At 55.0% G+C, this 19,345-nt stretch overlaps 2 protein-coding genes across 3 annotated transcripts in view; one reads left to right on the top strand and one right to left on the bottom strand.

The window, feature by feature from the left end:
* Nucleotides 1-64: 64 nt before the first annotated feature.
* UBE2R2 (ubiquitin conjugating enzyme E2 R2) lies at nucleotides 65-14,145 on the bottom strand. 2 transcript variants are annotated; one of them, XM_078599771.1, is made up of 6 exons: nucleotides 13,901-14,145; nucleotides 13,076-13,390; nucleotides 3,590-3,676; nucleotides 2,871-2,968; nucleotides 1,941-2,075; nucleotides 65-1,525 (listed from the first exon to the last, which is right to left on the bottom strand). In XM_078599771.1, exons 2-6 carry the CDS (start codon nucleotides 13,250-13,252, stop codon nucleotides 1,294-1,296), a joined length of 729 nt encoding a protein of 242 aa, XP_078455897.1. In that variant the 5' UTR covers nucleotides 13,253-13,390; nucleotides 13,901-14,145; the 3' UTR covers nucleotides 65-1,293. The 2 variants fall into 2 exon arrangements, with proteins under 2 accessions (XP_078455897.1, XP_078455898.1); XM_078599772.1 differs by having other exon boundaries at nucleotides 13,927-14,120.
* NOL6 (nucleolar protein 6) overlaps nucleotides 13,680-19,345 on the top strand; it is a 19,789-nt gene continuing 14,123 nt past the window's right edge. The window contains exons 1-8 of the mRNA XM_078599768.1: nucleotides 13,680-14,454; nucleotides 15,781-15,999; nucleotides 16,353-16,469; nucleotides 16,926-17,120; nucleotides 17,568-17,736; nucleotides 18,213-18,365; nucleotides 18,904-19,064; nucleotides 19,215-19,335. Of these exons, the coding sequence (XP_078455894.1) occupies nucleotides 14,416-14,454; nucleotides 15,781-15,999; nucleotides 16,353-16,469; nucleotides 16,926-17,120; nucleotides 17,568-17,736; nucleotides 18,213-18,365; nucleotides 18,904-19,064; nucleotides 19,215-19,335 (1,174 nt within the window). The 5' untranslated portion in view covers nucleotides 13,680-14,415. The remainder of the gene's footprint in view (nucleotides 14,455-15,780; nucleotides 16,000-16,352; nucleotides 16,470-16,925; nucleotides 17,121-17,567; nucleotides 17,737-18,212; nucleotides 18,366-18,903; nucleotides 19,065-19,214; nucleotides 19,336-19,345) is intronic.

Genomic DNA, 19,345 nt, shown 5'->3' with positions numbered 1-19,345 from the left:
CCGCCGTTCGGCCACAGTATCTCCGTATCGCACGCACGCTCACACGGAAACACAGACGTGCAGATGGAGCTCTGGGCGGATCGACATCCTTTATTTACAGCCACAGGTCTAAGACAGAGGCGGGTACAGACGTGCCCGTGCATAAACGCGCGCGTGCATGTGTGTGTGTGCGTATGCGTGCGTGTCAACAGAGTCAAACGTACATGAACACTCTCACTAGTCCGTCACTCGAATGTGGCCCGGAGTTTGCGGCGGAGGCAAGGAAGACCCATGAGGGGTGGGAGGCTTAAGCCGCGCGGGGCACGCAGAGCTTTGTGAAGCACACGACCGTGCCTCGACTCGCACCGCGGGGGTCGACTCCGGGATGGGGAGGTCGAGGCCACGTGTCCCCGCGGTGGCCCCCACCAACCCAAAGGTCACCGGATTCTCACTCCTTGGCGTCCCGCGCCCTGGCCTCTACCCCTGGGTCTCCCTCGCACTCCAAAGCGTTGACTTAGGGCCCAAGAAATGGAATGGAGAGAGGAAGAGAAGGTAACAGACGAATTTAAACGCAAAACTTTTCTAAACGAGCACAATCTCGAAAAACGCAACGAGGACAGGAGACGGTAACGTTACGGTGGGGAACAGAATCACTTCACGAAATAAAATATCAGACGCAAAACCAAAAGTGTTGAAACGAGACGGGCACGGTCTCGTGGGGTGCGCACGCGCGACGCCAGCTCGCTGGCGCTCGGAGGCCGAGATGGCCTGTTCACTCATCACAAACACGCCCTTGTCAGCTTAACATTTTTATTTCTAACTTACTCTCTTTAAAAGTTTGTTTTATTATTTATATTGCGCACAGGATATTGGGGGGGGGAAGAACCTTTGCTGCAAAACAACTGTGGGCGCTGTCGGTGCCTCGCTGCTACTGCTGTTGTCATGACTGATGGAGTTGCTGGCAAAAATTATAAAAAGGGATTTTTGAGGTCATTTATTTGGGGGGTCAGGGTGGGAGGGGTGGAGGGGAGAGCTTATGAGAGGAAGGGGCAAAGCTACCCTACTGAATCACGCTGCCCGCGCCACCACCACTCGCATCGCCTCCTTTGCATCTTTGCCGTTGCCGCAGTTCGTTAGCCATCATTACTGTGAGTTATCGCGCAATGTATTTTACAATGGCCGCAGTCGGCCCGGGTTTGGCGGCATATCGGGGGGGGGGATTGTGGGAATTGAGCGGCCTGCGTTGAGAGAGAGGAGCAGGCGGGAGCAGTGGGGGGTGGGGGGGGGAGGTCGCCGGGTGACGGGGCCGTGCTGTCAGGACTCCTCGTTGCCAGAGTCGTTGTTGTCTCCGCCGTCGTAGTATCCGTCCTCGTTGTCGTCGTCGTCGTCCTCCTCATCGAGGTCGTCGCAGAAGTCGTCGTAGAGGAGGTCGGAGGTCGAGTCTCGGGGGGGCGGCGCCCGCGGCTTCACGCAGTACTCTGCGAGCGTGGTGGGCACTTTCACGCCATCGCGGTCCGCGTCCGCCTGCGTCGCCAGCACCCGCATGCTGCTCGCCGCGGGCAAAGGCACGCGCGGACAACAGAATCGGAACCATTAAAACAATATGAACCAGACGGTACAAGAGTAACAAAACATCAACAACTTTGGAGTAGAACCTCGACTACAAAATTGTGGCCACGAGTAATCGAATCGCATCGGGTGGCTGGCCGATGAACTGCCGCACAGGCACGTGCGTACGGACTGGTGCCAGTGAACCAGTTCGCCAACGACCTGCCCCGCAGCGAGCCTTCTTCCGCACTTCGCTTGGCGGCCTCAAAAGTGCATCCCACCCGGCACAAGCGCCGGGCGACGTCACCGCCACTCGGTGGCGATCGTCGATGGTCATCGTGCGTGGACGATGCCGTGTGTACGCGCGCATGCGGCCGACGCTGTGCGTGCGCGTTGTGGGCGGGCACCCGCACCGGATGATGTTCTCGTACTCCTTGTCCTTGGCCCGGCTGTCGCGCCAGCGGCGGTACATGACCGACGCGTCCACGTTGGCTGGCGAGAAGGTGTTGGGCTCTGACAGCAGCGAGATCACGCTCAGCAGGATCGTCCTGTAACAGCGCCGCACGGAGGGGGGGGGGGTGGAGAGTTAAAACAACGGAACCGTCATCGCAACTCGTATCGACCGCCGGTGTGCGCGCCCGCGTGGGCACAGCGGGAGGGCAGGTGGTGCATCCGCCAGTCTCCTCGGTCATTGAACCCAGGGGTCGGCAGCCTGCGGCTCCGGAGCCGCATGCGGCGGCTCTTCAAGGACCGCTTTGTGACGTTGATTTATTGAGGATCACCATCTCTTATTCACGTTGCATGGCGGCTCTTGAAATGTGGCGTTTTTTTTACCCTGTTATTTTGGTTACCAACCCCTTGGTGTAACCCACATCACCTGCCAGCAGCGAGATTTCCATACTTGACGTGACGGCCTCAAACTGAACCATAGTGTGGCACAAGAGCCAGGGTGATGTCACCGCCACTCAGTAGCAAATGGCTGCTGTTGCTGTAGTGGTTGTTATGTCCGCGGCGTCGTGGATAGCGCACTACGGTTTCTCGCGATCAGAGTTCAAGTCGCCCAACTGTGACCGAGGCTAAGTGTAACCCATCACTCCCATGGCCATCGTATCGTATCGTATTGGCGTATAGCTCTTTGTGCGACTTCCCCCGTAAGTAGGAAATTAAGGAGGAGCTTAACGGCGACTGCAATCTATCGCTCACCCCCCACATGCTTTGCCGGGGAATCCATCTGAGGACCTCCGACCCCACGGAATAGCTTCGGCAATCTTAGCACAGTTATTGTAAACTCGGTCCGCTCCGACCGATTCGCCGCATGGAGGGAGGGGGGGGAGGATAGGTACCGGACGTTCTGCGTGGGGTTCCACCGCTCCGAGGGCAGCTCCCCACTCTGGGGGTCGTCCACAGGCGGGTGCAGGATGGAGATGCACACGTCTCCATTCTGGCGGCACCCGGTGAGCACACAAAGACAAAGATCCCCCGCTTAGCCTTCAACGGACTTCTGGGGCAAGTGCTATTAGCACTCACTTTCGAAGGCCAGCACCTATGAAGAACAGCCCGGCACATGCTGACGTTTACAACATCCCGCATCAGGTACTCATTTAATGGCGTTAACATAGCACATAGGTACAGACGCACAGGTACACATGGGCGCAGACATACGCACGGGCAAACAAACAACCGTACACACAGGCACAGTGAGGAAGAGACACCACGTCACCCACACAACACCACTACATGTCACTAAAACAACTTGCACAGCCAAACTTCCCTGAAACGCGGCACACGTGGCTAGCAGTCATCGCTCGTGCACAGCGCGATCCTGCGACAACAGCGAACGTCTCAAGCGCACGCAACCGAGAGAGTCGTGCAGCACCGGAGGCCACGACAAGTCCGCTTGTCACTTCCCCCGTTTGTTTCCTTTCCCTGCGCCCCCTCGCGGCACCAAACTCCCTCCCCCGCGCCCCCCCCCCCCCTCCAATGTGTTTCCTCTGACCGGCGCGTGTATGGTGCGGGGTGTCCGCCACCCTTGACGCTCCCATGCCCCGCCCCCCCCACTCACCTCGTACACGTTGGGGTGCCACATCTTGGTGAGGAACTTGAACGTGGGGGGCGAGTACGGGTAGTCCTGGGGGAACTTCATCTGGGCCTGGTTCCCATCAGAGGCACACACAGGCAGACACACAGTCATAAACACATGATGGTACAGACATACAGAAACATAAACACATGATGGTACAGACATACACAGGCACACAAACAGAAGCAGACACAGGTATAAACACATACGCAGTTACATAAGCACACACATGGCACACGCTAACGTAGACACACTGTTATGAAATCGGGAAGGCATGGACACACACACACATAGAGCCTCCAATAGCCGAACGAGCAGTTGGGGCGAGCGCCGTTAGCAGACACCTATTCAGGCTGGCACAATCGGCCTCCTTTATTTCACCGGGAGGTGAAATAAACCCACGGAGACACACAGGTGAAACAAGGAGCCGATCCGCCCGCCTGGGTTGCATCTCCGGCGCCGTGACCGGGCCGCGCTCAACAGTTGCGCACGGGCCGAGGTCTCCCGTGTGTGCGCACAGCGGAGCCTGCGCAGGTGGGAAGGAGGTTACTACGCGACAGCCCGCAATAAAGCCGCGGCGTAAGCCAGACGATCGGGCCCCCCCCCCAACCCCCCCCACCCGCTGAAGTCGGCGTCCGCTAACCAAGCTCAGCGGAGGCCCGTGGACACCGCCGCCGCGCTCTGCTAACGACGAAGCTACTGCCCCGGCGGTTCAGCGCACGCACACTAAATAAATAATAATTTGCCCCTTTTGCGAGGGCGATTTGGGTTACATAAAAAAACCTCAAACACATTAGTTGATAACACTGCCTGTGTGTGTGTGGCCTTGAAAATACATAATAGGCGACGTTAGGGGAATGGCCCCTTCACAAAACAGTATACGACTCGTAGCTACACTGAAGGGTCATCGCTCAAAACGTCACCTATTATAGTTTTAATTTTAAAGGCGAAAAAGTGTTCCTGGCAAATGTGTTGATGATAAAGTTGGAGACTGCACTTGCTTACACCATGGGGCCTGATAGGAATGATATTGTAAACATGTTTACTGATGACCAGTTTATAAATTGGCATGAAGTTCCCTAAATCTCAGCCGCTGAGTAACACGCAAACACCCAAGGCAATTTAACTACACGATATATTAAGAACTTTAAGGTATAACATAAAAATGTTATAATTTGATACAAATTTGAAGGCCAAGTAAGAAAGTTTAAATATACCCCACCCCCTTCCCGTTATACCATCTTCTTCCCCTCCCCTTAAAATACCCTGCCCCCCCCCCTGCCCCCCCCCCTGCCCTTTTTGAAATCTACTCTGTATTCTGACTTCCATGAATGACGATAACATTTTATATTCAACAAAAAAAGTTGAACATAGGATAATAGAAAGTAATTGCTGCTGGAGAGGAAAGCACGTATACATGTATGTATGTAGAACTTCTTTTGCACCGTACGTAACCAACCATGCAGTGCAGACGACAGCACAGAATGGTGACTGATTGTAAGCAGACTGGGTCTCTGCCGGAGAACATGAACACCAACGCGTCACCAAAACATGTACACGGTGCACATGGGGTGGTGCGCTGAGCACCATACTCGGCCGCCTGCATCTCCCCAGCGAAGATGTTTAATACACCGCCACACCAGCGAACGCATTTAAGGCCGAGTCGACCTAAGGGAGACCCAGGGCTGGTTCCAATAATTGCCGCTGATGTTAGCCATGGCTGGGATTCGAGCCTGGTTCACGGTCACAAAGACAAAGGCCCCCTTTGACCGTGTAGTCTACACAGGGCACACACAGGCAGGCAGGCACACACAGCGGCACAGGCAAGCCCACACATGCAGACATGCGCACAGTGGTCAAGAAACATCGGCACACAGGTACAGATACACATTAAATCACACACGCAGCCATGCACACAAAAACAAAGCATGACACAAAGAAACAAACGCACAGGCGCAGATGCACTGACACACAGGCGCAGATGCACACACACAGGCACCAACGCCGGCTCGACGTCCTTTGTTCTCCGTGTGAGCCATGGGGTGTTGGGCTACTGGCCACAGCATTGAGCTAAAGAGAGACTGCGGTGTCAGGCTAGAGGGACATGATAATGGAGTCTCACACACAGGTGTAAACACATGGATGGCTATACGCGTGCAAACAGGCGTGACCGCAGTGGCACACAACACGCATGCACGGGCAGGCACAGATGAGGCCGGGCTAGTGGCTGCCCTGTTCGTCTCTCCTCCGAGTAACCCCCTTTTGTTCCCTCGTCCCAGAACACTGCGGTCAACAACAATAGCAGCAGCAGTAGCATGGGCAGCAGCTTCATTACTGTAAGCATCGTCAGCAGCAGCATCAGCTTTAATGACTTTAGTATCAGCAGCATCATCATTGTCACCTGGAGGCTGGTGGGTGCGAGGGATACAAGGATAGGCTTGGTACGTAGGGTACGGGGCAGGGTTGGTACACGGGGTAGGGCTGGTACAGGGGGTAGGGGGGCAGGGCTGGTACACGGGGTAGGGGGGGCAGGGCTGGTACAGGGGTAGGGGGGCAGGGCTGGTACACGGGGTAGTTGGGCGGGGCTGGTACAGGGGTAGGGGGGGGTACACGGGGTAGGGGGGCGGGGCTGGTACACGGGGTAGGGGGGCAGGGCTGGTACACGGGGTAGGGGGGGCAGGGCTGGTACACGGGGTAGGGGGGGCAGGGCTGGTACAGGGGGTAGGGGGGGCAGGGCTGGTACACGGGGTAGGGGGGCGGGGTTGTTACACGGGGTAGGGGGGGCAGGGCTGGTACAGGGGGTAGGGGGGCAGGGCTGGTACAGGGGGTAGGGGGGCGGGGTTGTTACACGGGGTAGGGGGGGCAGGGCTGGTACAGGGGGTAGGGGGGGCAGGGCTGGTACACGGGGTAGGGGGGGGCAGGGCTGGTACAGGGGGTAGGGGGGCAGGGCTGGTACAGGGGGTAGGGGGGCAGGGCTGGTACAGGGGGTAGGGGGGCGGGGTTGTTACACGGGGTAGGGGGGGCAGGGCTGGTACAGGGGGTAGGGGGGCGGGGTTGTTACACGGGGTAGGGGGGCGGGGTTGGTACAGGGGGTAGGGGGGGGGTACAGGACAAGGCCACAGAGTCTGTCTCGAGGCTAATCTCCATCCCCCAGCGAGTTTGGAAGGGGTGAAGGAGGCGCCGGCAGGAGTGGTGGGATGGGATGGAGGGGCTCCTCGAAACAAACCCCTGAGAACACGCGCGCCACGCCGCTGTCTTGTTACCGGGTCTCTTACAAACAATAGGCACAACACTTACACAGCATACATCACAGACACAAAGCTGCAACCACAATACTGTATACAAAACAAGACTTACACACACAATACACACATTGAACACAATACACACATGGACCACACAATACAAAAAATTACACATTCCACAGACACCTTGTACACATCAGATACACGATACGCACACAAATACACATCCCACACACACTTGAACACAAAGACCCCCCCCCCCGTATAGCCTGAACAGACTGTAGGGGCAAGTGCTGTTAGCGAGCACCTATGAAGGCCGGAACGGTACACGAACGAGGGGGTGGGTGGCCAGCACCACGCCCGGCCGCCTTTGTCTCCCGAGTGGCGATGTTTAACACACCGCACCAGCTACTCATTTAAGTCTGAGTAGACCTAGAGGAGGGCTAGAACCGGTTCAGATAATCGCCACTGGTGTTGGCCGTGAGCGGGAATCGAACTCGGGTTTGCCGGGTTCGTAGCGCGGCGCGCTAACCACTACACTACCGCTGCCCACACAGTCACCATAACACACTACACACACACAAATAACACACACTAGGGCTGAACGATTTGGGTAAAATATCTAATTGCGATTTTTCTGACGGATATTGCGATTTGATTTGCGATTATTTTTTTAAAAGTCAAGCTTCAGTTCAATATTCACTGTGTAATAGATTTAAAACACTTGCTTCCAACATTTATTTAAAATTTTTTATTGAAATAGAACAATCAAACATGGAACTACTGTATTGTTAATATTCTTTGGGTCTTTTGGTAAAGTAACGTAGAACAAAATTTGTTTACAAAAAACTATGACGTTTCCATCGCAACACAAGCAATCGTTATTGTTAAGTTAAATAAATAAAGTTGTAATAATACAAGATAAAACAATTCCAATAAGAAAGTAATAAGACTTTTCAAATCGCAGCCTTTGCGATTCACTAATCGCATTGTTTCAAACTGCGATTTCGATATGAAATCGATTAATCCTTCAGCCCTAACACACACGCTGACACACGACACACCACACACACAATGACACACCACACACACACAATGACACACCACACACACACAATGACACACCACACACACACAATGACACACCACACACACACAATGACACACCACACACACACAATGACACACCACACACACACAATGACACACCACACAATGACACACAATGACACACCACACACACACAATGACACACCACACACACACAATGACACACCACACACACACAATGACACACCACACACACACAATGACACACCACACACACACAATGACACACAATGACACACACAATGACACACCACACACCATGACACACCACACACACACAATGACACACCACACACACACAATGACACACCACACACACACACAATGACACACCACACACACAATGACACACCACACACACACACAATGACACACACTACACACAATAACACACCACACACAATAACACACCACACACAATAACACACCACACACACACAATAACACACCACACACACAATGACACACTACATACTATGACACACCACACACAATGACACACTACACCGCACACAATGACACCACTACACTGCACACAATGACACCACACACACACAATGACACACAATGACACACTACACACACAATGACACACTACATACAATGACACACCACACACACAATGACACACTACACACAATGACACACTACACTACACACACAATGACACACCACACACACTACACACACAATGACACACCACACACACAATGACACACCACACACACAATGACACACAACATACACAATGACACACAATGACACCACACACTGACACACCACACACAATGACACACACAATGACACCACACTACACACACAATGACACACCACACACACAATGACACACAATGACACACCACGACACACCACACACACAACGACACACCACACACACAACGACACACCACACACACAACGACACACCACACACACAATGACACACCACACACACAATGACACACCACATACACAATGACACACAATGACACCACACACTGACACACCACACACAATGACACACACAATGACACCACACTACACACACAATGACACACCACACACACAATGACACACAATGACACACCACGACACACCACGACACACAACGACACACCACACACACAACGACACACCACACACACAACGACACACCACACACACAACGACACACCACACACACAACGACACACCACACACACAATGACACACCACACACACAATGACACACCACACACACAATGACACACCACACACACAATGACACACAATGACACCACACACTGAAACACCACACACAATGACACACACCACACACAATCACACCCAATGACACACTACACACACAATGACACACACAATGACACCACACTACACACACAATGACACCACACTACACACAATGACACCACACTACACACAATGACACACCACACACACAATGACACACAATGACACACCACACACACAATGACACACAATGACACACCACACACACAATGACAAACCACACACACAATGACACACTACACACACACAATGACACACCACCACACACACAATGACACACCACACACACAATGACACACCACACACACAATGACACACCACACACACACAATGACACACCACACACACACAACGACACACCATGACACACCACACACACACAATGACACACCACACACACAACGACACACCATGACACACCACACACACACAATGACACACCACACACACACAATGACACACCACACACACACAATGACACACCACCACACACACAATGACACACCACCACACACACAATGACACACCACCACACACACAATGACACACCACACACACAATGACACACCACACACACAATGACACACCACACACACAATGACACACCACACACACAATGACACACAATGACACCACACACTGAAACACCACACACAATGACACACACCACACACAATCACACCCAATGACACACTACACACACAATGACACCACACTACACACAGACACACTACACACAATGACACCACACTACACACAATGACACACCACACACACAATGACACACAATGACACACCACACACACAATGACACACCACACACACTACACACACCATGACACACCACACAATGACACACCACACAATGACACACCACACACACAATGACACACCACACACACAATGACACACCACACACACAATGACACACCACACACACAATGACACACCACACACACAATGACACACCACACACACAATGACACACTACACACACACAATGACACACTACACACACACAATGACACACTACACACACACAATGACACACCACCACACACACAATGACACACCACCACACACTACACACACACAATGACACACCACACACACACAATGACACACTACCACACACAATACACACACAATGACACACTAGACACACACAATGACACACCACACACACACAATGACACACTACACACAATGACACACGACACACAACACAATGACACACTACACACACAATGACACACACCACACACACAATGCCACACACAATGACACACCACACAGACAATGACACACTACACACACACAATGACACACTACACAATGTCCGCCGATGCTCGTCCCCACCATGAAGAAGGCTGACTGCTCGGGCAGGCCCAGTGTTGGTTGCTGTGGTTGTTGTTGTTGTTGCCTGTTGTGATTGTTGGTGTGTGTGGTTGTTGTGGTCGTTGTTGCCGTGTCTAAAGTAACATGTTACACACGTCAATCATTTGTACACACACGAGAACAGGCCACGCAGCCCGCGCGTTAACTGCATAGCGCGTCACGTGGGACGTGTTTGACAATCATGGGGCGCGTGCGGCGTGTAACGAGTTCTCTCGTATTTCAGTGTGGAGCACATGGATAGCCGAGGTGGTGGGGTCGCGAGCACTGCGTTTGGGAAGTCCTGAATAACTCTATTCGGGTATCTCCTGCTGCTGTCTTTGTTTTAGAATTTGAATATAAACGCCGCACACGTGTTGTGTGTGTGTAACGTGGTCATCATTGTTGTGTTGTTATGAATGTAACGGAGTGCTGCATAAATGATGAAACCCTTTGTGTTGTCACGTGCTGCTGCTGTTGATCGATACATCACGTGCTTGGTGATTATTTGATTATCGAGCCCGTGCTGTAAATTTTCAATGTTGTAATGGTTGTGATCAGTGTAATGCGTCCTTTAATCAAGGCGTCCTCTCCACTCTGTGGTGTCGTTGTCCATGCCGTGTTGGTGCCGTCTTTGTTGTTATGGTGGTGACGTGCAATGTGTTCCATCCAATTGATGACCGCCCGTGTACGCGTTGTGTTGGCATGTGTTGTGCGATCAGTGAGTAATCACGCGCGTTGTGTAAACGTTGCACCCTTGATGCGCTTTGTGTTGTCATTGTTACCAATGTAACAACACTTATTGTAAACCCTGATACTCTCTCGTGTCGCTGTTATTGCTTTATTGTGTCATTGGTGTTGTCATCGATCTAGATTGTGAATTCTGCCCGCTTTGTCGTGTCGAGTCGGTTGTGTTATTGCGGTGTGCTCAATGTTACGTGCTTTATTTTAGACATTAAACTACGACTCCCCATCGACAAAGCGTATTGCTATTGTTGTCCGTGCTCGTGTTATTGTGACAAACGTGTAACTATCCGATCACACCCCGGGTATCCTTTGTGTCGTTGTGTTAATTATTGTACACAGTGTGTGTTTACACACTTGGGTGTATGCCTCGTGTTGTTATTGTGAACACGGCGTGTAAATAGAAGTGTTTACACACTTGGGTGTATGCCTCGTGTTGTTATCGTGAACACACGTCGCGACTCCCTCGCCCCCAATGCTTTGTGTTCCAGTTATTGGTCGTTTGTGGCAGGTTACTGTAACAAACGTTTATATTTAACACAACGCACAATTAACCCAACTGTGTGTGTTGTTGTCCTTGCTCGCGATGTACCGATGAGCAATGCTGCTGCTGCTGTGTTCAATGTAACGTGCTATATTATACATCATTTACACCACTAAACATCGTCCTGTGCTTTGTGTTGTAGTGTAATGTTGTAGTGTCCTGTTGAACTCAAGTAGTGTTGCTTTCAGCAATGTATGCTCTATTGTGTACATCAAACAATACATATCATCTCTGCTTTGTTGTTGTTGTTATTTTGGTCAACGTGGCCTGGTTTATATAATTGATGATCATAAACTCGGTTAATGTGTTGGGTACTGCGTAGTCTGGTCTACTCCGGTACTGCTGCTTGGGTCACCGTGACATGTGTTTTATTTGGTACTGTACACGACATGACTAAGTCTCTCTGCGAGTTGGGTGGCTGCTGCTGTTGTTGGTGTTGCTGCTTTGCCCGTCTCGTGTTCTGATCATCGAAGCCTCGTCAAGAGTAAGGTGGCAGGGCGGAGGGCGGACACAGCTGACGAGCCCCGACAGGAAGGCGTCTCTCTCACACACAAAGGACCCCCCCTGACACGTCTCGCCACGGCCTCAACAAAGGAACCGCGGCGAGGGGTACCACAGAAACCACGGCGATCGGGGGTCAACCCCCGATCGTTCCCTTACACAGGGATACCCCTGGGAGGCCCGCCCCGCACCCCTCCTGCTCTTGGGTCGCCTTCTACAAGAAACCCACCGAGCGGGGTACGAGGCCTACTTCATCAGGAGGGAGAGTAGTCCGCCTAGAAGGACGTCTCTGCCGCCACAAGGAACCCCGGTGAAGGCTCCCGACCTCCCTGCAGCAGAGACCCCAGGCAGGTCTCCCCTTTGTCAAGGAGGCCCATTCGGCCCCCTCCCTCGCTCGTCCAACAAAGGGGCCCTGAGGTAGACGACAGAGACCCCCACTAAGAGGGCCCCGCACCTCGAGATTACCTTGATCCCCAAAACCTCCCTTCCACGACGACCCCCACAGGATAGTGGGAGGTGTTGGGGGGGTCTTCTACCGCACAGAGGCCCCCCTCGGCTAAGCGAACCCTCAAAACCGATCCCCTTCTTACAAAGCCCCCCCCCCCCCCTCACAGACACACAAGATGGGTTGGGGGGGGGGTCCTCTCAGCTCCCACCCACCTTAAAGTAGCCCCCCTCGTACAGAGTGCTGGGGGGCCCGAAGATGGCCACCTCCCAGCAGTAGAGGTCCGCCTCGTCCACGAGGGTGACGCGGAAGCCCTCCACGGGCTCCTCCTGCAGCCCCTTCCACTCGAGCCACAGCGCCTTCTGCGAGCTCGACATCTGAGGCGCCGCCATGCGCTCCCCACCTCCCCTCTTCTTGTGTCTTCCTTCTCGGCCCGGCGCGATGCGGCGGGGTGGTGGTGGGGGGCACTCGGGACGACGACGACGGCGGTGGTGGTGGTGATGGACGCGGGGGACGGACTGGGGTCGGTGCTAGAAGAGGGGCGGCCCGAGGGAGTTGGGACAGAGGGGGGAAGAGGCGTTAGAGAGTTGTGAGGAGGCGGTGATGGTGGAGGCAGTGATGGTGGAGCGGGTGGTGGTGTCGGCTGGTTTTAGGGAGTCCGACGAGAACGAGGCGATGGTGGTGTAAGAGTACGGGAAGATGAGGTGGGTGGGTAGGGGGTGGGTAGGGAAGGGGCGAGACTGCGCTGCGGCTGCGGGGAGCTCGAGGCCGGCAGGCAGCGGGACCCGCAGGCGAGGGGCGGCCTCACCGTGGGGGGGGGCGGGCGGGGGGTACGCGGCGTCACCTCCCGTCTCCCGCACTGCGCTTCGCGCGAGGGCTCCGCGTGCGCTGCTCGCAGAGGGCGGGAGCCGCAGCGCGTCCCGGCAACAACGGACACAAGCGGCGGGGATGGTGGTGATGGTGGCGAGAGCCGCGTTCAGGAGCAGACAGAGAAGCGCGGCGCGACAGCTCAGGGGAGCCCTGGGGACGCGGTGTCTCACGAGAGAGGGAGAGCTGGGGGGGGAACCTCGGTCCGGCAGCTCCGGGTCCAGTATCCCGGGGGGGGAGGGGAGAGCCGGGGAGGAGCACGGGGAGAGAGCACGAGGAGGGAGCCCGGAGCCCCTCTGGGTGCTGGAGTCGCAAATGGCCGCCGCGTGTTGTGCCGCTGCTGATGCTGCTGCCCAAGCCCGACGCCACAACACCTGACGTCACGTCCGGGGGATGAAGCGGTGGGGGGGAGGGGACGAGCGGAAGTGACCTATCCGGCAACGGGTTAACGACGACGACGGCGGCTCGGGAGGAGCAATTGGGGTAGCGAGGCGGCGTTTTATAAATCGCGAACCACGTGCGGCGAGGCGAGGCGTGGGGCACGCGTGGCTGTGGATTCGTCGTCGTGAATGATCGATCCCCGACTTGTTTGTAGTCGCCGCTGAGAGTCGTCGTCGTGGTCCTCGACCTCCCACCGAGGGGTACAACACTTGCCGCACGCGAGGACGCGCGGGCGAAGGGGTTGAAGATGAAGAGGAAGGTGGAGGAGGCCCCGACCCTGAGCGAGGTGCGTGTCGCCGCGTGTCGCCGCGTGGGCCGGCTTCTAGTTCTTGTAACTCGCAACTCGCTTTGCCGAGCACATGGGGACACCCCCCACCCCCCGAAATACGCCAATGATTATTTTGAACGTTATAATAGACAAGAGTGTAACAGGTATTTTTTAGTCACCGAGCAAGTTTATTGTTGTAATAGCTTGGGGAACAGACGATGATGATGGGATGGGATGAGAGAATTGCAACGTGGTGCAGTGGCGGGGAATGAAGCAGAAATGGAAGTGAGGTGATCTGAGGTGTGGTGAGTGATGGGTGAGTGCGTTGTTGTGACCTGCAGTGTGGTGAGTGATGGGTGAGCGAGTGAGTTGTTGCGAGCTGAAGTTGTGGTGGTGGTGGTTGAACGCGGTGTGGCGGATGAGATGAAACCGTGCCTGGTATGCCGAGTCTTCATCACGGGTCGGGGGAGGAATCTGTGAGTGGAGTTCACCGGGACGGGTGACCACGCCACTGGCGATGGGAGATCGGGTGCGGCGCGGGGTTTGCGGAGCTTTTTAAACTCCACGCGGCTCTTCGTCGGAGAAGCCGAGCTCCGGCCTGGAGAGTTGAATTCCCCACCGCGTGTTGGTAGCGGCGTTTGATTTCCCCATCGCGCATCAACAACGACTGCTGCTGCGTTTGGCAGAAGGTGGTGCACAGGCACTGTTAAAAACATTTTTTTACATTGCTTGGGGCCTTTAAAGCGGCGGACAAAAGATAATAGGCGACGTTTCGGGCAACGACCCTTTTTTCATTGGAAATATAGACGGCCAGAAGAGAGATGGGGAGTGGGCAATACGAGGAGGCTGCTGCACTTCTGTACACCATGGGGGGGGGGGGGGGTGTCTTAATGAGAATTACATTTGTAAAATCACTGACCAGTTTTTTAAGTTGTGCCAGGTCGCTTCTGAGTTACATAGCTCTTCTGGAAAAGAGTTATGTAACTCAGTGGGCCTTACCTGGTAAAATACAAAAAAGGTTAGTTTATACTTTATAGGTTAGTTTATGTGCACTCGTATACACATGTACACTCAGGCGTCGAGTTTGGACCCATATCTCGGAGAGGGCCCTTGCCTATAAACATCTGGCATTTGACCATTATTGGGTCAAGCGAGCCTGACTGCTGATGGGACACTGAATGTCGAAACTGGTCCAGAGTTTTGCTTGCATACAACCAATGCGGCTGGGACTCTGCACTCCCATGTGGAAGTGTGGCGGATGGGGTGCATTTTTTATGCAGAGAGGCAGATAATGTGAAGGAGATGCAAATAAATACATCCATTGACCTGTGTGGTGTCAAACAGAAAAAGGTGAAAGAAGAGATGGTGAAGGAGGTGGACAAGAAGGAGGTGGACGAGGAGGTGGACAAGGAGGCGGGGCGGTTCGTGCGTGCCCCCAAGGACCCCCCCCCCGCACCCTCCAAACCGATGAAACAAGACCTGTACCGGCCCCCCACTTCGGAGGAACTTAACCACCTGCGGGAGACCCAGCAGCTGTTCCACTCGGGCCTCTTGCGCATGCAGGTGTGTGCTTGCGTGGGCCTTCCCTAGGTCCACTCGGCCTTGAATTAGTACTTGGTGCCGTGCGTGTAAACATCGCCACTGGGGAGACAAAGGCGGCCGGGCGTGGTGCTGGCTACGCACCCCCTCATGTGCCGTGCCAGCTTTTATAGGTGCTTGCTAACAGCACTTGCCCCAAAAGTCTACAGAGGCTGTACGTGGGATATTTGTCTTTGGTGTGAGTGTGTGCATGCGAGATGCGTGCGAGCGATTGCTGTATGTGTTTGGATCTTGCGTGTGCTGCTGTTGATGGTAATGTCGTTGTTGTGGTTGTTGATGTCATTGGTGTTCTTGTGGATGCTGTTGTGGTTTTGTAGCTGGATGAGCTGCTGGCCGAGGTTCGGTTGCCACAGAAGAAGCGTGAGATGATCGACGCGTTCCTGCACGACCTCAACGGCCTCCTCGATGGGGTGCCCCCCACTCCTCCGCAGTCCGTGCGTATCCCCACAACCACAGACACAACCACACCCGACTACCGCCAAGCACACGCAACCACCGACAACCACACACAACCGCATCCGCTGCCAACCACAACCACGCACAAACACAACCACACACACGCACAATCGCGACTCCACGCAACCACCACCAAACATATATGGCCAACTACAACTACACACGACCACCGCCAACCACACACAACTACCAACAACGGGACTGCCACAATCACAACCACATCCACTACCAACCGCACGTCATTCCAGCGGTCCTGAACTCAACGCGAACCGTTATCCGTCAGCCGGTGCCGCTAGCGGCGCTGGCCACTCGCTTAGCTGGCACCCCCAGCGAACCGGCCCGAGAACTCGACTTTCCAAATCATCGGCCGGGGGGCAGCAGTATAAGGTCACATGATCCGTCTCATTTACTGTGCCGCCCTCCCGCTCCTCCAGCTGTCTGAGGAGGTGTGCGTGCCGGATCTGGATTCGGGGGATTCGGTGCAAGTACCGTTCCGGCCAGGACCGGGCCCACTGAAGGGCCGCTTCTGCTCGGGCCCGCCGGCGGCAGTGCGCGTGGTGGGGAGCTACCTCCTGGGCACCACCGTGCGGCCCGACGTGGCCGTCGACGTCGCCGTCACCATGCCGATGGTAACCACGCACATGCTGCTCGTGCTGCTGCCGCCTCTGATGATTGTGCTGTTGCTTGGCAACCAGCTCGCCCGTATTCTTCTCACGCCTTATTATTATTATTTTTGTTTAACTGCGAAAGCCTTGCAGAGCCTCAGGAGTATTTTTCAGGAGGGTCCTGCCAAGTATTTGCACGAGGGCGCGATGATTGCCGCTGTGTGATCTCAATTGGAGGAATTTGCGGTGTAATTTTTCAAGTTTGGGTCTCGACGCCGGCACACGGTAGCCGACTCTCGTGAAAGACGTCGCCTCATTAACCCGGGCGGTCACTGGAATCCGCGACCACGAGACTGCTGACCTGGAATATGGGAACTGAGCAGACTCGAGCCGAGCTAGTGCTTGTGGGCGGCATGACTTGCAAAGGCTGATGATGGTGATGAAGATGTCCTGGCGATGATTCCTCCCCAGGGAAGCCTGCAGCCCAAGGACCACTTGAACCAGCGCTACCTGCACAAGCGCGCACTCTACCTGGCTCACCTGGCCGCTCACCTGGCCGACAAGCCGGGCGTGGGCGACCTACGTTACACGCTGGCGCGCGCCGCGCACACCACGCCCGTGCTCGTGGTGCGTCCACCCGGTGAGTGGGAGGCTGAGGGCGGTGAGTGAGAGTGTGTATCTGTGTGGGCACGTGTGTGTGTGTGCCTTAAATGAGCACCTGGTGCACTGTAAACATCAGTACTGGGGAGACAAAGGTGGCTGGGTGTGGTGCTGTCACCCACCCCCTCGTTTGGGACTTAATAGGTGACCCGAGTTTGATTCCCGCTCGTAGCCAACACCGGTGACGATTATCTGAACTGGTTCTGGGCCTCTCCTAGGTTGACTCAGCCGAAAAATATGTTCCAATATGTTCCTGGCACGGCGTGTAAACATTGCCACTGGGGAGACAAAAGCGGTCAGGCATAGTGCTGGCCACCCACCCACCCCCTTGTGCCGTTCCAGCCTTCAAAGGTGCTCGCTAACAGCACTTGCCCCAGAAGTCCATTAAGACTATACGGGAATCTTTGTCGTTGTACGAGTCTGCGGACTTACACACTGGTGCGTGCTCATGCGCAGGCAAGGCAGGGAGGCAGTTCTCTGTGCGTCTCCACGTCGTTCCGCCCGACAACTTCTTCCTCCCGAGCCGGTTCCACCCGGCGAAGAACAACGTCCGGCCCGAGTGGTTCGCGGGAAAAACGCCACGCGAGGGCGGCAGCGACGGCGCGGCAGGTGAGTGGCGGCCCCGGCAGAATCGCAACCCCCCCCACCCACCCCCCCCACCCACCCACCCCACCACCCACCCCCCCACCCACCCCCCCACCCACCCCCCCCATGCGGCAGGACGGCTCGACCGGTCCCCGGCGTCCGACGAGCCGACCCCACGTCGTCGTCGGCGTCTCACCGCTGTTGCTGCCGTTTAGACGAATCAATGGAAACGTCGCCCGCAGAACTCGGACCAGTTGCAAATATGCAAATGAGTGTCCCCCTGACAGCCGCTGCCCGTCGGCTTCCGTGCTGCCGATGACGTCGCAAGATAGAATAACATCACGTGTTTAGAGATTTGGCTGCGATAAATTTCCACGTGATAACCAACTTCCTTCAGCTATCATTTGTGGCCAGGTCGCTTCTGAAAAAGAGCTGTATAGCTCAGTGGGTCTTCCCTAGTAAAAATAAAAATGGTAATAGATTTCCAAAATTGTTGCTTAAAAATGTTCTCTTTATTTGGGGAACGGCGCTAACTTCCCCTCCCTTCCTCCTTCCGTCTCAGCGGCCGCCCCCCCGACGCCGCACTACAACGCGTCCGTGCTGTCGGACCTGCTCATGGAGCCGCACCTGCACTTCCTGTTTGGGGTGGCGGCCGAGAGCCCGGCGCTCAGGGACGCGGCGGCACTGCTGCGCGTGTGGCTCCGCCAGCGCTCGCTGCACGCGGTGAGATACCGCGCCGCACCGCTGCACACCGTGCCGCACCGCAGCACACCCTGACGTCAACACCGAAGATCGGCTGTGCCGTGCCACATCGCGTGCATGTGCTACGCCGCGTGTGCGATGCCGCGTGTGACGTCGTGTGCCGCTGTGCAGGGTCAGGGCGGGTTTGGCGGGTTCCTGGCATCCATGCTGCTGGCGCTGCTGCTGTCGACGCGGCGGCTGAGTCGCGCCCTGAGTAGCTACCAACTGGTGCGCGGGGCACTACACTTCCTAGGTAACTCGCT

This window comes from Lampetra planeri, chromosome 13, assembly GCF_965212315.1.
Source record: "Lampetra planeri chromosome 13, kcLamPlan1.2.h2, whole genome shotgun sequence".
Taxonomy (NCBI): Eukaryota; Metazoa; Chordata; class Hyperoartia; order Petromyzontiformes; family Petromyzontidae; genus Lampetra; species Lampetra planeri.
The sequence above is the reverse complement of the archived record's forward strand: the minus strand, read 5'-3'. Positions and strand labels throughout refer to the sequence as shown.